General features: G+C 41.4%; 1 protein-coding gene across 4 annotated transcripts in view; it reads left to right on the forward strand.

The window, feature by feature from the left end:
• Window positions 1–18,363, forward strand: part of CHN2 (chimerin 2) — a 383,768-nt gene that overhangs the window by 248,491 nt on the left and 116,914 nt on the right. For all 4 annotated transcript variants that reach the window (XM_079932005.1, XM_079932006.1, XM_079932004.1 and 1 more), the window contains 3 exons: window positions 5,807–5,838; window positions 9,843–9,956; window positions 15,171–15,456. In XM_079932005.1, coding sequence (XP_079788131.1) covers window positions 5,807–5,838; window positions 9,843–9,956; window positions 15,171–15,456 — 432 coding nt within the window. The remainder of the gene's footprint in view (window positions 1–5,806; window positions 5,839–9,842; window positions 9,957–15,170; window positions 15,457–18,363) is intronic.

The following is an 18,363-nucleotide window of genomic DNA, read 5'->3' on the forward strand; positions in this document are numbered from 1 at the left end:
CTCCCAGTTAAAAACCTGCTGCCACAAGTTCTCCTATGTGTGACGGCTTCTCAAACCTTAATGTGTATGTGACTCCCCTTCGAAATGCACATTCTGCATTTCTCACAAGCTCCAAGGTGATGCCCATGCTGTCGGTCCCCAGATCACACATTGAGTAGCAGGAAAGCTAGGTGATGCAAGAGGGGCTCCTCTCATACCTCAGAGTCCTCCTGTTCTACCTCCTGTTTAAACATATTGCACATTATACCCATAACTCCCCCCACTTTCCCCTGAGGGTTTAGCTCCTCAGTATTTGTTTGGGCCAGGTACCTGGGGGCACTACCAATTCAGGCCTGATTTAGATAGTATCTTTCAAATCTTTGGCAATATTATTTCATTGTGTTTTTTATTATAGAACATTCTCAGTGTAGAAGGATAATGAAATTCCTATTCTGTTCAGCTGCAGACTGTACATAAACATACCTATTAATCACATCATGAAGTGTTAAACAATTACATAATTGGCATTTAAATATTTTATATTATGCAGAAATTCTTATCAGGTTGTTATATAATTATTTAAAAGAATTTGAATAATATCTAAGACATTGATGTTTTGGGATGCTCTAAGAACGAATTATTATTTTTTTCCATTTAAAATAATGGAATATAGGCTCTTGCTGTTTGAAACTCTGCTGCCCAACACATTTTTAGGAATGGATTTGATTCAGATAACAAGAGGTACCTGCATTCACCCTGTGCCTGACATCAGGTGAAATCCTAGGAATACAATGATAATGAAGACAAAAATGGCTGCTTCAAAACACTCACAGAATAGTTAGAGAAGAGCCAGCCCAATAAAGATTTAAAATATGGTGAGATGTCAAGTTTTTCAGCAGAGATCAGTAAAAGGAGCTTTAAGAGCACAGAAAATAATGGGCCTACCTTCTCCTCCTCTACACAGGAGGGTCTCTCTGGGCACCAGTAATCGCTAATATTCATTGAATATCTCTGTACTCCAGGAACTGTTGCAACCATGTTGCATGTATTTACTCAGTTATTACAACTCAGTGAAGCAGGTATTTTTGTTATCATCCCCATTTTAAAGATGAGGAAACTGAGTAACAGAGAGATTAGTAACCTGCTTATGGACACACTGATCTGGCCTCAAAGACAGGCAGTCTGAGTGTAGAGCCCACCCTTTCAACCATCTTGTGATCCACCTTTATTTTATTAAAAGAAAGTTCAGGATCTTAAAATAAGAACATACAAAAACCAATGGACTGTTGAGCGGGGGGTGGGTGCATTGTATGGACAGGGCTAGACAGGACTAGAACCATCTTCAGTAGTCACAGTACTGGCAATAATTATATATGAGGTGTGACTATAAAGTCATGAAATAGTTTAACATATATTACATGAGAGTCGTGGTCCCTTTCCAGTCAGTCATCCTGGGAAGCTGTGCTTTTATTCCACCAATTTCCCATTGCCTAGAGTGTGCTGGGAATGCTCTTCTAAAGAACCTTCAGAATAAGTCACGGTGCAAATCTTAGTATCTTAGGATCATGCCTCATTTTTGTCTCAGATGTGTTTCCAGGTCGGATCACTCACCCTATTTACTGAATTTGGCTGTGAATAACTTATACGTGTTTGCCACAATAACATCCACTCTCAAATCCATTCTCAAAAAATAAATGTATGTTTCTTACCAGATGATTCTGAAACTTTAGTGTATGCTTAAATATCATCCAGGGGAACTTGATTAAATAACACATTAAAGCCCCACCCTAAGTAATTCTGATTCAGTTTGTCTGAGGAAAGGATCAGGATCCTGCAGTCTTTAACGAGCACCCTGAAGACCACACTTTGAGAAATGCAGCTCTGAGTATATCCAAGAAAAAGGGTAGTGATTCTTAAGGCAGTTCCAAAAGAGGAATTCCAAAAGTGTTCTCATCAACAGTGACATCAGTGTCATGTATCACCTACCTTGAAGGACTATTCTCCTGTACATGATGCTTACTTAGAATATGATGTTCAGTTATATTTATAAAAAGAATCAGCCACCATTCTTCAGTCACACCACACACACCAAATTCACCTGTATCTTGGGCAGGATGCATTTCAGGTGTTTGTTTGCTCACCGATCTACTTGGTATCCTCCTTTTTCAAAAAGAGGTGTTCCTTTCAGAACCAGGTAGATCATGAAAGGATCCAGTATTGGAAGATCCAGCAATATGTATACGAATTATTACTTTTTTGTCCTGAAAAGGGTGGGCTTCTTTCACTTCTTGGAGCTGGATCACTAAACCCCAAGAGCAGGCATTGCAGATCCGATTTCTGTTAGTCATATCCTCAAAGACCAGTTCCACCAAGGTGATGGGTTATCCTAGGATAATCACAGTGGTAGGGAAGTTCCAGAACCAACTTTCCTTCATGTTGGGATATGTTACATCTTTGTCCCTTCCTGAATCCACGTGCATACCTAAATTAGCCCTCCATTTTTTGTCAAGTTGCCTGATTTTAACAAGCATAATTCTCAATGAAAATGCAAGAACTTCTGAGCTGCCTTACTTTTTATTTATCAGTTGTCCTCTGTCTCATTCACTGAAGAGAATCTCATACACCTGGAAATTGAAATTCAATGCTACGGCTTCTTTAATAAAACAAATCTGCATTTCACAGGTGGGACCTAACTCCATCAGTGTCTGATGCGGGGCAGCACCTGGAGAGAGTCAGGCTCCTTTAAGGCATTACTGCATCACAGGGTAGAGGTTCTAGTTTCTCTAGTCAGGTTCCTTGTCCCTTGGAGCCCTGACATCAGCCGACTGTATTTTGTCTGGATTCGAGGATCCAGAATTATCTGCCTTAAAAAAATGTGCACATTCTATGATTTTTCTGGGGTCATTTAACTTATATTAAGCTCTTGACTGGTTAAAAGCTTAGTGAATGGTGGAGAGAAGGACTACGTTTACATTCCTGTGAGCAAAAGTTTAGGAAAGGAAGAGGTGATAGTTGTATTTTTTTTTTTTAATCTCAGCCATTCTCTCTCTCTTTAACATTAACGAGGGAGCTATGTTTTCTTTAAGAGCAACAGAGACAACAGATGGATGACAGGTTGAATCAGATCACTATCAAAACAGCCTGGACAGTGGGAGCAGTGATCAGATGACTGCCCACATCCTCTGTCTTCGCTCTCTCTTACTTCCACGTTTCCTCTCTCCCTATGTAGGGTTGCCAGATTTAGAAAAAATGAAATAAAAACAGGATGCCTAGTTAAATTTGAATTTCAGCTAAATAAAGAATAATATTCTAGTATACGTTTTGCGCAATATTGGGGACCTGTTGTATGGCCCTATTCCACGGGTAGTCTCTCCCACACAGTTCAGTGCTCTTGTTTTATTTTCTTGCAGTTTTCATATGCAGATTTGTTCTTCAATTGGATCAAAGGGTCCTGCAGGCGGGATCTTATTTGGTATTCCTCAAGGCACCCGAGATATTGACTTCCCTATTTAGCGGCCTATGTTAGATTTTTCAAGTGTTTCCTCTTACTGCAAGTACGGAACACCCCTGAGCTCCTTATAGCTTTCCTCTCACACCTGTGAGGTCATCACTTCACGAACAATGACAGGGCTGAGCACAGAGCTCCAAACATAAGTGTACCATATATTTTTATGAGTGATGGATGAATTGAAAGCAATTTGTTGTCTTCTTAAGAGTCAATTAAATTAACTACTTACCTGCACGCCAGGAGTTCATAGTAAGCTCCATCTACCATGCTGTCCATCTGGGAAATTAGATTAATTACCCTTCTCTTATTATCGTCTACCACCCTTTTGTTTTTTTATTAATCTCAAGGAAATATTTTCCTTTCCAACTGGTAGAGTCAATAGTCAATGGAATAAGGGTTGTGAGGGAAAGGGGTCAGACTACATGGATAACCCCAAATTATAATTAAAACTGTAGTCATTTCTTTTTTACGCAAAGACAGGTTAACAGTGTTCTGAGGCCCAACTGGGTCGTTAGGCTTGATTATTCAGCAGCTGCTGAGGAGGGATGATTCCCCCTTACCGACTAACCGTATTTTAAATTTCTCTAAATTACCTGAGTCCTTTGGAGGCAAATAAAACTTGTCTTTCACATGCTAAAAAAAAAAAAAAATTACCCTTCTCTTTTGGAAAGATAAGAGGATGGAGGAAAGGGAATGGGGTCGGTAGCGACACCTAGATTTGCAAATCTGTGTCATGGCTCAGCCAAAAAGATGGAAATAAAATTGTCCTGATAAATGGGGAGTCATTTCAAAATGTGGAACATTGACTCTCAAAGAAAGGACAGATATCTCGCGTATTATATATTACCTACTTCCATCAGCTTTTCTAAAATTCTAAATTTCTTCTACGGCATGTTGGTGTGGCAGCCACATTACCTACAGTATCCTGAGAGGAAGAAAGAACTGTGAAAGCCAGTCGAACAGTGTAAATGACAAAATGTTCAACTCCCATTCAAAAGCTTTCCAGCATGTAGAGTAATCAGATAACAAGGTGCCTTTTTACACACTGTGTGCTTCGATTAATCATATCATTTAGATCTTCCTTCATAAATGACACACAACAGGCTTCAAACCTAAACGAGTGATGAATGCCCTCTCTTGGTTCAGTGCTTTTCAGGTGTAAAACGCACAGAAGAGTGAACACGTATTTAGAAGTATCTAGAGGATTAGTTTTATGCCAGCTAGGCTTGTCCAAGGCAGGCTTGTCAAGGTGGTCCACAGAGAGCCGGCTCCCCCTTCTGAACCTTTTCCTCTAGTCCATACCTCCCTACTGCCCACTCGGGTCCCCTGCATCCATTGGAGAGTAAAGATAGGCCGGGAAACTGCCTTCAAATCCCACCACGGTGCCCTGCTGAGAAAACTGCCCATGTGACTGTAGACAGAAATGACTGTAAATGAAGTAGCTGCCCAGCTCATATTCTACCCTAGTAAACAAAAGTGATCTTGCTGTTATAACCATCAGTGAAATCCATAACTTCATGTAGCTCTACATGTTCTCAGTGTCCCTGGAATCAGACTAGAAGAATAAAAGCTGAAAATGAGAATTCATGTTAATTTCTTACCAACTCCACCACCTTGAATGTAAGAAAACAAAGTTCATATGAAAGTAGATTATCACATATATGTGGCAGAAATCCAATGGGATAACCCCAAGGCTCAAGATGTGATTGAAAAATCTTTTCTGGAATGTTTATGCTTTTCAGTCAACTCATAAATCTTATCCTCCAAAGCTTGTACCTCTGTTGTCAAGTGAATTTTAGCCCATTGACCATTTGATGAAAAAAATAAGAATGTTAGGATATTGATTTTATTGGGAAAGAGACCAAATTAAACTTATTTTTTAATCCGGGTGCACTCCCCATTTTTATTATAAATACATAATGAAACAATTAGGTGAAGATCGAAATAAACGTTTGTGTTTTATTCATGCTAAAAGTATTTGTTCTATCCTTCAGGATGAAGCCTTGTAATACTTTTATAAATTCCTTAATATTAAAATAAGCCTCACTGTGTTTCCTTCAAAAACTTTTTTATTGGCTGATTGAGTTTGGGTGGGGAGTGAGCCTAATGATGAGAGAAATATGGCAGTTCTAGGTCATTTTTACTCAAGAGAGTGGAATGTGTTGCTTAACTCCAGAGTGTCTTAGATCTCTGATTTGGGGAATAAAAACTGGAATAAAATTATTCCCAGGACTCTAGCTCTGTTTATTTGAATAGTATTTTTATCTATCTGGTTTGAATTCAAATGCATTACTAACACTTCTCTTCTTTTCCATATAGGTGGGAAACAGACCAAAATATTATGGAAGAGAGTATGTATTATGCTATTCATTGTTTTAATAATGTAATAAGTAGTCACTTCCATGTCATTTAAATATTAAAATTTTTCCAATATGTAGTCTTCATCAAATGTCCATTGTGCAAGAGTTTAATAATAAGGATAAATGCAATCAGACCCCTTTGTACTGAATTTTCTTATAATATTCAGGTGCTTGGCTTCATGAATGTGGGAGGGAGACTATCTCCTGCTCCATTCAGTTCTCTTCACAAAAGCAGCCACTGAGTGCCCGGCAAGTATTTGAAACATAAGACGTAAGGCGGCATTTTTTCATAACTGTGGCTCTCTTAGTATTTCATTTCACTTTTACTTCAATACTATATAAACAGCTAGGGTGTCGAAGAATGTGAACTGAGGCTGAATTCCTTACTTTCATCTACCTCAGTAAACACAACACTCAGGAAAGTCGTCCCATTTCCTTGGTCTCCTAAAACCAAAATGATGATTTCTCTTGACATGGATCTATTAGCCAAATTGCCTTAATACCATAATTATGATTTCCCCCATTTTCCTCTATTTTTTTTAAGATTTTTTTTTTTTAATGTGGACCATTTTTAGTCTTTATTGAATTTGTTACAATATGGCTTCTGTTTTATGTTTTGGCTTTTTGGCCACAAGGCATGTGGGATCTTAGCTCCCCGACCAGGGATCAAACCCGCACCCCCTGCATTGGAAGGCGAAGTCTTAACCACTGGACCGCCAGGGAAGTCCCCCCTATTTTCCTCTTAATTTCATCTCTTGTTTTACTTTCTCAGAAACCTACTGCAAAGCAAATATGCATTACCATAAAAATAGCTGGCAGTCTCGGGCTGTGGCATGGTGCACAGCTCACAGCAGGCAGAACCACCCAGACAGAGCAAAGGGCAGAGGCGGAGCGGGGGAGGATGTCAGTCAGATGCACAATTCGATTTTCTTCCCATGTCCCACCTGGAGGCATTATAAGGTTAAAGTCTCTTTCAGCTCCCAGAGCTCTCCCAGCCAATCCAAAACCTTCTTCCTCTATTCCCTTACCCATCAGAGCCTCACTTCCGTGATGAATGACCCTCTTATTTGTCCCAGTTCAGCAGCCACTTCCTAATTGCCACGGCTGTGTTTCTGAACCTTCCTACTGGGCCTTGGGAAGCTGGGGGCTCTGGAATACCTGCCTGCATCGCTAGCCTCCTCTCTCTTCCACCCCCATGTCCCTAACATCTAACCTGGTTGTAATAGGACTTTTTTTTCTTCAGTATACTGATTTGGATTTTGCTCATAGAGCAAAAGAAAAGAGATTTAAAAATTTAAAAAAGAGAAAATGAAAACCTATTATATACTTCTCAAATAGAACATTTTTGTACATGAATTCCAAAAGAAACTCTATTTATTGTTTCTTTCCCTTTTTTGCATAAAAGTTTCGTTGAATAACCTTCTAGTTTTCATAGTCCAACCTCCCCCCCTCCGCCATCCACATAAACTGTAGAGTGAAACGAGACCAAAGAAACATTTTCTTAACCATAAAAAAGGAATATATCGTATTAGAGGGAAGTTAGCTTAAAAACTTCATATTCTGTGTTTCCCTTTCTTTTTTAAAAACGAAAGGTTTTGTTCCATTCAAAAAGTAAGACATGCTCTATTCAGGAAACATATATGCATATTTTTTTCCTAGAAAGAATCACAAGAAAGTGTGTTCAGTAGATACCATTAGGGAAAGGGAATTTTTATTTCTCTACTGTTTATATTTTTATTTCTTTCGTGCCTTTTAACTTTCAAATTTTGAATTTTCCCACTGTGGGTAGGTATTACTTTTGTTCTTAAAAAGTTAATCAATTAATACCCAATTAATTTGGGAAAATTAGAGCATATAGGAATCTACAAGGTGGAAAACACCATAGCCCCACCGTGAAAGAGAAGCATTGTTAACTTTTTTCCCTTCATCTCTTTCTTCCCAGTCTTTGTGCAAGCTCTGGTTTTTGAAAAGTTGGGATCATAGATATATACATGATGGGTACTTTTAAATCCATGCCTAAAGGGGCTGGTGAGCCACACACTGGGTCTTCAGATGCACAAGATTGTCATTTTCTTCTTTTGAACAATTGAATTTAACTTAGTTCTTGACACCTGACATCTGCTGCTGTCCATCCCTGAAACACGTCCATTCAAGGGAGTTCAAACAAAGCTGCTTTCAGGTTAACTGCCTATTTGGGATATTCCTTTTCCCATTTTTTTTTTTTTTTTTTTTGCCCTTCTCCCCTCAGAGAGTGACCTGGGTCAGGGGTGTCAGGTTTCTGTGCCCTTCGCTGCCTGTGCCTCTTCCTGCTGCGGTCACCCCCTGCCCTGCCCTGTCAGGTTGTGTCCTGGACATCTCAGCCTCAAACCTCTTGTGGCACCAGCTTTTGTCCTTTCTGATGTGGGAAACTTTCCAATGCCCTCTGCCCTTCTATCCTCTCCACGTCCCTCCCACCTCTCCCTCCCTCCCTCCCTCTCTCTCTCTCTCTCTCTCTCTCTCTCTCTCTCTCTCTCTCTCTCTCTCTCCAGCCTTCTCCAGCCCCAGCTCTTGCTGCAAAGGAGGCTTCTCCACCTCCCAGCTTAGACCCACTGAACATGGGTTCTAGCCAAATTTCTCCCAATCTCCCTCCCAAAAGAACTGGGGACACTGGTCTCCTTTTGGAAAGGAGGGTTGCTCTTATGTCACACAGCACATTCATCCTCACCCCGGAAAAGCGATGCTGCAAGACCTCCATACATTGACTCTCAAGATTTAAAACCAAAATTTGAGAAGCCAGAACACCCCTTTTTCCCAAGCTATCACTGCCCTAGGCTTTTGAGAGTTGATCTGAGAACTCAAGGCCAGAGTGTTTGACCTCACTCCCCTAGGACTAAAGCTTCAGCTTGTAAGGTCTAGTTGTAAAGAATAGAAGGGAATTAGAACATAAGTATTGTGATAGGTTTATTTTTTTCCAAAATGTTATCCTGGTACATGTGTCCTCTAAGAATCTTTGCATTCCTGTGGAAAAAACAACAGCACTTCTTGTGTAGCCAGCTTCTCTAATTTATTCCCCCCAATTCCCTAAGATTGGGTCATCCCAGAAAGAGGGTGGTGTTCCCTCTCCCAGGAGCCCGGGACCCCTTGGCCCTGGCCTCACTCCGCCACAACCCAGCTCCCACGTTCCTCTGAAACAGATTGATCAAATCTCTGATAACAGGGGTGAGCCGCTGTCTTTGCTTTAGGGCAGCAGAGAGAGCTGGCTGGTTGTGTGTCCCTAACTCCTGTCCTGTTCTCCTCTCCCCTGGCATCGCTGTCCGCTCTCTAGGTCCCAGACATCCCCTCCAGAGCAAAGCAGTTACTGGCCAAGCTTGCAATCCTACCGAATTTTCTACATGCATGTGTATTACTTTTTAAATTGCGGGGGAAGAAATAAACATTATCTTTAAAAAAGAAAAATAGGTACATTTTCCAAACACATCCCTAAGCGATAGCTCTCAAAATTTAGAGGAATGGAAGGCTATTCATTACTTCTGGCTCTTCTTTCCAGAGAATGAGCCTCTAAAACGAACAGCACCCCATACTGACGTAAGCAGGGTGATAATCAGTACGTGCTCGTTTGCAATCAGGATGATACCTAGTGATGAGCAGAGTGCTGAATTGGTAAATGCTGAATTGGTAAATGCTCTTTTGCTTTCCTTCATGGATAAAAGAGGAGCCACACCTGGCTTTTGGTTACGACTTTAATTTTCAGCTTGTGATCAAAGGCAATAGCAGAAAGCCAGGTGGACTGGGCGTTCTTCCTTTTGCCTTGCCTACTTGCATGCTTATTATGTGTTTGGGTGCATGCTGAGAGCCAGGTCCAAGCCCATCTGGAAGTATACAGTAGTCACACCCCTCTTCATTTAAATGGGGAGCTGTAGGTTCCAGGTGGACCCACCATCTTTTTTAGGCGGCTCTTTGTGGTCCATGTTGGTATGTGATCTGTTCAGAACAAAGATGGTCTTGTCTCTCCTCAGGTTTCATGGGATCATCTCCCGAGAGCAGGCAGATGAGCTTCTTGGAGGCGTGGAGGGCGCCTACATTCTTAGAGAAAGCCAGCGCCAGCCAGGGTGCTACACGTTAGCACTAAGGTGAGCCTGATTTCATCCACTGTTGCAGCTGCTTTACAGGAGACTTGACTTATTTTTTCCCCTTTTTTTTTTTTGCGGTAAAATATACATAACATACAATGTAAATGTACCACTTTAACCATTTTTTAGTGTACAATTCAGCGCCATTAAATATATTCTGTGTCCTGCAACCATCTCCACTATCCATTTCCAGAACTTTTTCATCATCCCAAACGTTCGGTACCCATTAAATCAATTGCTCCCCATTCCCCCCTAATTATTTTTTATTTTCACTTCATTTACAAAGCAGCCAGCAGCATGTCAGAGGCTTATACATTTCCTGTTATCAGTTGATGGGCTCTGAGGCTCTGTTTATGCATACACAGCATTCTTTGAAGAATCATCTGCAAAGCTGGTGCTCTAGGGCTGCTTCCTTCTGAAACATCAAGCCTGCTGATTGAGACACACCTCTGCCTCCCTTCGCCCTCGGCAAAAGTCTTCACCTCACGTTGTGCGTGTGTGCCTGCACGGCCGTGCGCTTTAACCAGAGGATTCTCTCAGAGATCACACTGACCTCACACTGAGCTCCCAGGGGTAGTCATGACGCTCCACGCCAGCGAGCCATCGCAGCACTTTACCACAAAATCACAGTATTAAAAAATCACAATTTCAGTGCTTGTGATTGGTCTGTTTACATTTTCTGTTTTTTCCTGGTTCAGTCTCAGAAGGTTGTGCTTTTCTAAGAATTTGTCCATTTCTTCCAGGTTGTCCATTTTATTGGCATATAGTTGCTTGTAGTAATCTCTCATGATCCTTTGTATTTCTGCGGTGTCAGTTGTTACTTCTTTTTCATTTCTAATTCTATTGATTTGAGTCTTCTCCCTGTTTTTCTTGATGAGCCTAGCTAATGGTTTGTCAATTTTGTTTATCTTCTCAAAGAACCAGCTTTTAGTTTTATTGATCTTTGCTATTGTTTCCTTCATTTCTTTTTCATTTATTTCTGATCTGATCTTTATGATTTCTTTCCTTCTGCTAACATTGGGGTTTTTATGTTCTTTCTCTAATTGCTTTAGGTGTAAGGTTACATTGTTTATTTGAGATGTTTCTTGTTTCTTGAGGTAGGATTGTATCCCTCTTAGAACTGCTTTTGCTGCATCCCATAGGTTTTGGGTCATCGTGTTTTCATTGTCATTTGTTTCTAGGTATTTTTTGATTTCCTCTTTGATTTCTTCAGTGATCTCTTGGTTATTTAGTAATGTATTGTTTAGTCTCCTTGTGTTTGTATTTTTTACAGATTTTTTCCTGTAATTGATATCTAGTCTCATAGTGTTGTGGTCAGAAAAGATACTTGATACGATTTCAATTTTCTTAAATTTACTAAGGCTTGATTTGTGACCCAATATATGATCTATCCTGGAGAATGTTCCATGAGCACTTGAGAAGAAAGTGTATTCTGTTGTTTTCGGATGGAATGTCCTATAAATATCAATTAAGTCCATCTTGTTTAATGTATCATTTAAAGCTTGTGTTTCCTTATTTATTTTCATTTTGGATGTTCTGTCCATTGGTGAAAGTGGGGTGTTAAAGTCCCCTCCTGTGATTGTGTTACTGTCGATTTCCCTTTATGGCTGTTAGCATTTGCATTATGTATTGAGGTGCTCCTACGTTGGGTGCATAAATATTTACAATTGTTATATCTTCTTCTTGGATTGATCCCTTGATCATTATGTAGTGTCCCTCTTTGTCTCTTGTAATAGTCTTTATTTTATTTTATTATAATTATTTTTTTTAAATTTGTTTTATTTATTTTTGGCTGTGTTGGGTCTTCGTTATGTGCAGGCTTTCTCTAGTTGTGGCAAGTGGGGGCTACTCTTCGTTTTGGTGCACGGGCTTCTCATTGCGGTGGCTTCTCTTGTTGCAGAGCACGGGCTCTAGGCCCACAGGCTTCAGTAGTTGTGGCACGCGGGCTCACTACTTGTGGCTCGTGGGCTCTAGAGCACAGACTTAGTAGTTGTGGCACACGGGCTTAGTTGCTCCGAGGCATGTGGGGTCTTCCTGGACCAGGGCTCGAACCCGTGTCCCCTGCATTGGCAAGCGGATTCTTAACCACTGCGCCACCAAGGAAGCCCTAGGCTTTATTTTAAAGTCTATTTTGTCTGATATGAGAATTGCTACTCCAGCTTTCTTTTGATTTCCATTTGCATGGAATATCTTTTTCCGTCCCCTCACTTTCAGTCTGTATGTGTCCCTAGGTCTGAAGTGGGTCTCTTGTAGACAGCATATATATGGGTCTTGTTTTTGTGTCCATTCAGCTAGTCTATGTCTTTTGGTTGGAGCATTTAATCCATTTACATTTAAGGTAGTTATCAATATGTATGTTCCCATTACCATTTTCTTAATTGTTTTGGGTTTGTTATTGTAGGTCTTTTCCTTCTCTTGTGTTTCCTGCCTAGAGAAGTTCCTTTAGCATTTGTAAATTAGAACACTTCCTAACACCATACACAAAAATAAGCTCAAAATGGATTAAAGACCTAAACATAAGGCCAGACACTTTAAAACTGTGAGAAGAAATCATAGGCAGAACACTCTATGACATAAATCACAGCAAGATCCTTCTTGACCCACCTCCTACAGAAATGGAAATAAAAACAAAAATAAACAAATGGGACCTAATGAAACTTAAAAGCTTTTGCACCACAAAGAAAACCATAAACAAGACGAAAAGACAACCCTCAAATGGGAGAAAATATTTGCAAATGAAGCAACTGACAAAGGATTAATCTCCAAAATATACAAGCAGCTCCTGAAGCTCAGTATCAAAAAAACAAAGCAACCCAATCCAAAAATGGACAGAAGACCAAAATAGACATTTCTCCAAAGAAGATATACAGATTGCCAACAAACACATGAAAGGATGTTCAACGTCACTTATCATTAGAGAAATGTAAATCAAAACTACAATGAGGTATCACCTCACACCAGTCAGAATGGCCATCATCAAAAAATCTACAAACAATAAATGCTGGAGAGGGTGTGGAGAAAAGGGAACCCTCTTGCACTGTTGGTGGGAATGTAAATTGATACAGCCACTGTGGAGAACGGTATGAAGCTTCCTTAAAAACCTAAAGCTAGAACTACCATACGACCCAGCAATCCCACTACTGGGCATATACCCTGAGAAAACCATAATTCAAAAAGAGTCATGTACCACAATGTTCATTGCAACACTATTTACAGTAGCCAGGATATGGAAGCAACCTAAGTGTCCACTGACAGATGAGTGGGTAAAGAAGATGTGGCACATATATACAATGGAATATTATTTAGCCATTTAAAGAAACGAAATTGAGTTATTTGTAGTGAGATGAATGGACCTAGAGTCTGTCATACAGAGTGAATTAAGTCAGAAAGAGAAAAACAAATACCGTATGCTAATGCACATATATGGAATCTAAAATATATATATATATATGGTTCTGAAAAACCTAGGGGCAGGACAGGAATAAAGATGCCGACGTAGAGAATGGACTTAGGACACAGGGAGGGGGAAGGGTAAGCTGGGACGAAGTGAGAGAGTGGCATGGACATATATACACCATCAAATGTAAAATAGCTAGTGGGAAGCAACCACATAGCACAGGGAGATCAGCTCGGTGCTTTGTGACCACCTAGGGGGTGGGATAGGGAGGGTGGGAGGGAGACGCAAGAGGGAGGAGATATGGGGATATATGTATATGTATAGCTGATTCACTTTGTTATAAAGCAGAAACTCACACACCATTGTAAAGCAATTATACTCCAATAAAGATGTTAAACAAAAAATAAAAGAAAATAAAAATCACAGCACCCAAAAGGCATTGCATTTACTGCACCTTCCTAACCTGGATCAAATATTTTATGTCCTTTGATCCTCATGGCAATCCTATAAGGTTTGGTGAAGGTTTTCAATTTCAGAATTGGATTGTCTTCCAAAAGTTCATTCGTGAACTCTTTGGAATTGGGAAGCTCTTTCTCCATGGAAGAAATGGTATCAATGAAACACTTCCCAGGGCCTTCCCTGGTGGCAGAGTGGTTGGGAGTCTGCCTGCCAATGCAGGGGACAGCATGCTCTAGAGCCCGCAAGCCACAACTACTGAACCCACGTGCCACAACTACTGAATCCCACGTGCCTAGAGCCCGTGCTCTGCAACGAGAAGCCCGCGCACGCAACTAAGAGTAGCCCCCTCTCGCCTCAACTAGAGAAAGCCCGTGCGCAGCAACGAAGACCCGACGCAGCCATAAGAAAATAAATAAATAAATGTATTAAAAAAAAAGAAAGAAAGAAACACTTCCCAGGTCAGCCCACAAAGGTGTGTTCAACCCACCATCTCGATGCTGTGATTGTGGAATTGTCGATGCTTTCCAGGTTGCTACTGGGGATGGCATATCTTCAGTGATGTCATTATGGGGAAGCACTTCAAGAGTAGCAAGTGCCCTAGAGATGCAAAGTATTTTCCCAGCTTCCCAGCATCCCAGCAGCAGGAGTTGACAGTCCCAGTGGGGAGCCAAGCAGGGGCTGTGAGATATAGGACCAAGGCCAAGAGGGAACAATCAGAACTAAAGGGAGAGCACCCTAATGATTAGGTTACTGGAATGCTGGCTCTGGCGTTCAAGCAGGGAGCTCCACACAGCTCCCCTGTTTCCCTTCTGTTGGACCAACTGGGGTGAGAGGCATGGGGTGCTTTACTGATAGTGGTTAAAGATGTAATAATAAAAGGACATCAGGCCAGTGGTGATAGCTTCCCTTGCAGAGGTAATTGCCTGGTACAGGGGAGGGGGTGGAGGGGCATGGCTAGTTCCCATTAAGAAATTTATGTAAGATATCTGTAAATCAGGCAGTACTCCCTGACTTTTACAAATGAGAATGATTATGACCCAATGGCCTTAGTGATTTCTAGGACCAAATGATGCCATATGACCGGCTAGGGTTAAACCCACCTTTGCCTCTTTCCAAGGATGTAGCCTCAATCAGGTACCCCATCTTTTCAAGGTTCAGTTTCCTCAGCAGTCAAACAGGGATAATAATTGCACCTGTCTCAACGGGTCTCCATGATAACTTAATGGGGAAAATCATGTCCAAGGGCTTAGCCCAGTGCCTGGCATTCAGTACACTCTTGGGAAGTTTTAGCTGCCATTGCCACTCTAACACTACTGTGATTTCTAACACTACTGTGATTTCTCCTTCCTCATGGGCAGGTTTGGAAACCAGACCTTGAACTACAGGCTCTTCTATGATGGAAAACACTTTGTGGGTGAGAAGAGGTTTGAATCGATTCACGATCTGGTCACAGATGGCTTGATAACGCTGTACATAGAAACAAAAGCGTCTGAATACATTTCCAAAATGACAACAAATCCCATCTATGAACACATTGGATATGCCACTTTGCTCAGAGAAAAAGTATCCAGGAGGCTAAGCAGGTCTAAAAACGAATCAAGAAAAGCCAGCGTCACAAATGAAGAACACACAGCGGTTGAAAAGGTAAGCGACACGAGGGACAAAAACAGTCTCTCTTTTTTCTATGCTGAAAAACCGGACGATTAATTCTATATGTGATTTGCCAGTATGTTGTAGGAGACCACCCCACCTCCACCGAAAGAACTTTAGAATTTTCATGCTAAAAGGGACCTTGGACATCTTTCAGTTCAACCCCCTCATTTTACAGATGAGGACAGTGACGTCCAGAAATGTTTGATGATTTGCCCCAACTCATGCGGTCAGAGCCGAGACTTCCACAGATAATTATCTGTGCGTTTATTTGGAGTTTGAAAGGAAGAGACAATCCCCTTAATGTTTTATGATGAAACTAGTCACTTGCTTTTTAATTGCCATTTGAGGTGTTACTGGCTCCATCTCTAGTCCACCCAGCTGGCTAGATACATGGTATTTGCATTTCCTTCTCTCAGGACTGGGTGACCCTGCGTGATCCACAGGTCAGCCGTCTCTTGAAGGTGGTTTTACCTAGATAACGGATTTTACTGACGGAGATGGGAGCATTAGCGGTGATGATGGCTGGCTCTGGGAGGCTTGGATAGACAGGCTATCCTTTGTCCCAAAGGAGGAGTTATTATGCCTCACCAAGGATTAGAAGCTCCTAAGTGGGTGATGTTCAAGGTGGTTGCATCACGGCAGGATGTGGCGAGGAAGATCTGATTTTCCTCTCCAGTAAGCTGCTGTTTATTTGAAAGACACCACCGCAGTTTGCTAGCAGATTTTTTGGATGTGCCTCTTTAGGAACCATCTGCTTTGCCTGGTCCTGTCTGTTTTCCACTGAAAGAAAGTGACAGCCAGCCACGCCAGTCAGCCCCCACTGAGTCTGTGCTGAGCCCAGCTTCTAAGGCGAGCTTGGACTGGGGCAGATGTCAATAAGCAGGGCGAGCACTGCTACTTCTGGTGGTTACTAATCCTTAATTAAACTGGAATGGCCCCCTTCGTCCCCCTGTTGTCCAGTGTTAGCAGAAAGCAAAGGAACCTCAGGTCGACTGATTGGGCTCCGGCTTTGGCGACGGGGATGCACCAGAAAGCACTGAAATGAGGAGAGCAGAGGATGGCAGGCGGTTCTGTTGGCAGACAGGGGAGGATCTTAATTGATTTGCTAATTAAGCTTTAGAGCCTAGGAGAACCTTCCTCAGAATCATGTCAGATGAGCAGCTGGCTCATGAAAAAAATCATTTGCCATTTTCTTTTTATAACTCCAGAGTCTCCAAAGCACCTGTTTATTCTTTTGCAAATAATTGATTTGGGAAGTGGTGGGGTTTCTGGTTGTTTACATTTCAACAAAAGAGAGAGAGAGAACTTGGGTCCCAACTTTCAGAGTTTGTTCCCGTCCAGGCAAAAGCCGTTCCTTACTCTGTTTGCCAAATCTGTTGAAAAGTAATTTAGAATAGAAAATCTGGAAGCTGACCTTCCTAGCCATGACAAATCAGAGGATGAATTGTAAAATAAATCTCTGAAGTGGTGTTTATATTTCTGAATTGGAGAGTGATGCCACCATAAAGGCAATCTGTTACAACTGCAGGCGACACACTAGAACATTTCCAGGGAAAGAGGTGAGTAGGAAGTGACTCTTGTGTAGTTGGGATGAGAGTTTAGATCCTGGGTGTTGGAATTGACATTCACCGATTTCTGCCCTCCGCCACGAGGGAAGTTGGGTCACTGGAAACTGATATTTCTAGATGATAGTCCCATAAGGAAATTTACACGACAAAATATGTCCTTTCTTGTAGATCATTTTGTATTTATTTATTAAGATTAAATTTGGGAGGAAATTAATAATCAGATTAATAATCACTTTGAGTGAGCCACCCAGTATACTTTTACCTTTTTAGGAAAAGGTAAATAAAGAAAATGTTGAAAGAGAAAGTCCAAACTCAGTGAAAGGTTTGATGGACAGGTGTTGGTGGTGCGTGTTTCTTAGATGCTGATGATGCCGTGTTTGGCTTTCCTGGAGGACACTCCGAATACTGGGTCTGGTCATTTGCCAGGGGTCGCTCATTTTGTTACTGGATTTGTGAAGTAACTTGGTACGCCTCCATCTGTTTCTCTCTGACCTGTATTGACAAGTGGAATTACCAAGTCTCAGTCTTGCCAGAAATTCCATTTCCCTTAAGGGCAGGTCAGTGGACTGCTGCCATGGAGACAGTAACTAGAAAAGAGGTGGCAGAAGCTTGAGTGGATTGACTGAGAATGTCCGCGGCACCTGTCTGCTTCGGTAGTGGCACGTCTTGAAGGTTTTAATGAGTGAAATGGGTAGGTTTCCTAATACTTCTCAAATCCATACAGCCCAGCATTTCATTTTCCAGAGTACTTAAACTCCATCCGCCCGTTTATTTTATTGCTCGTTTCCTAATGAATCCAGAGAGACTATGTTACCTGTAAATCTGAGAATATTAACAGTGTAAATTGGCAAAAAGATATTACCTACCCCATCAGATTTGAGCTGTTTCCAGATTTACCTCCTGTCAAGATGGTTAGCAATGAACTTGATTTTAATAACTGCAGATGAGGTGGGGAGAGGGGAGGGTGCAAAAAAAAAATGTTGTGGTTGTTAGCCAATAGGGATCTGATTTCTTTCGGATTGTTTAATTGATTTTTAAAACATTATGATCTATAAGGGCCACCGTTTCATGTATTTAATTAAAATGGTCATGCCCAGTGTCATTTCTTTCTTTTTTTTAATTTATTTATTTTTGGCTGTGTTGGGTCTTCGTTTCTGTGCGAGGGCTTTCTCTAGTTGTGGTAAGCGGGGGCCACTCCTCATCACGGTGTGCGGGCCTCGCACTGTCGCGGCCTCTCTTGTTGCGGAGCACACGCTCCAGACGCGCAGGCTCATTAGTTGTGGCTCAGGGGCCCAGTTGCTCCGCCGCATGTGGGATCTTCCCAGACCAG

This window comes from Stenella coeruleoalba, assembly GCF_951394435.1.
Source record: "Stenella coeruleoalba genome assembly, chromosome: 9".
Classification (NCBI taxonomy): Eukaryota; Metazoa; Chordata; class Mammalia; order Artiodactyla; family Delphinidae; genus Stenella; species Stenella coeruleoalba.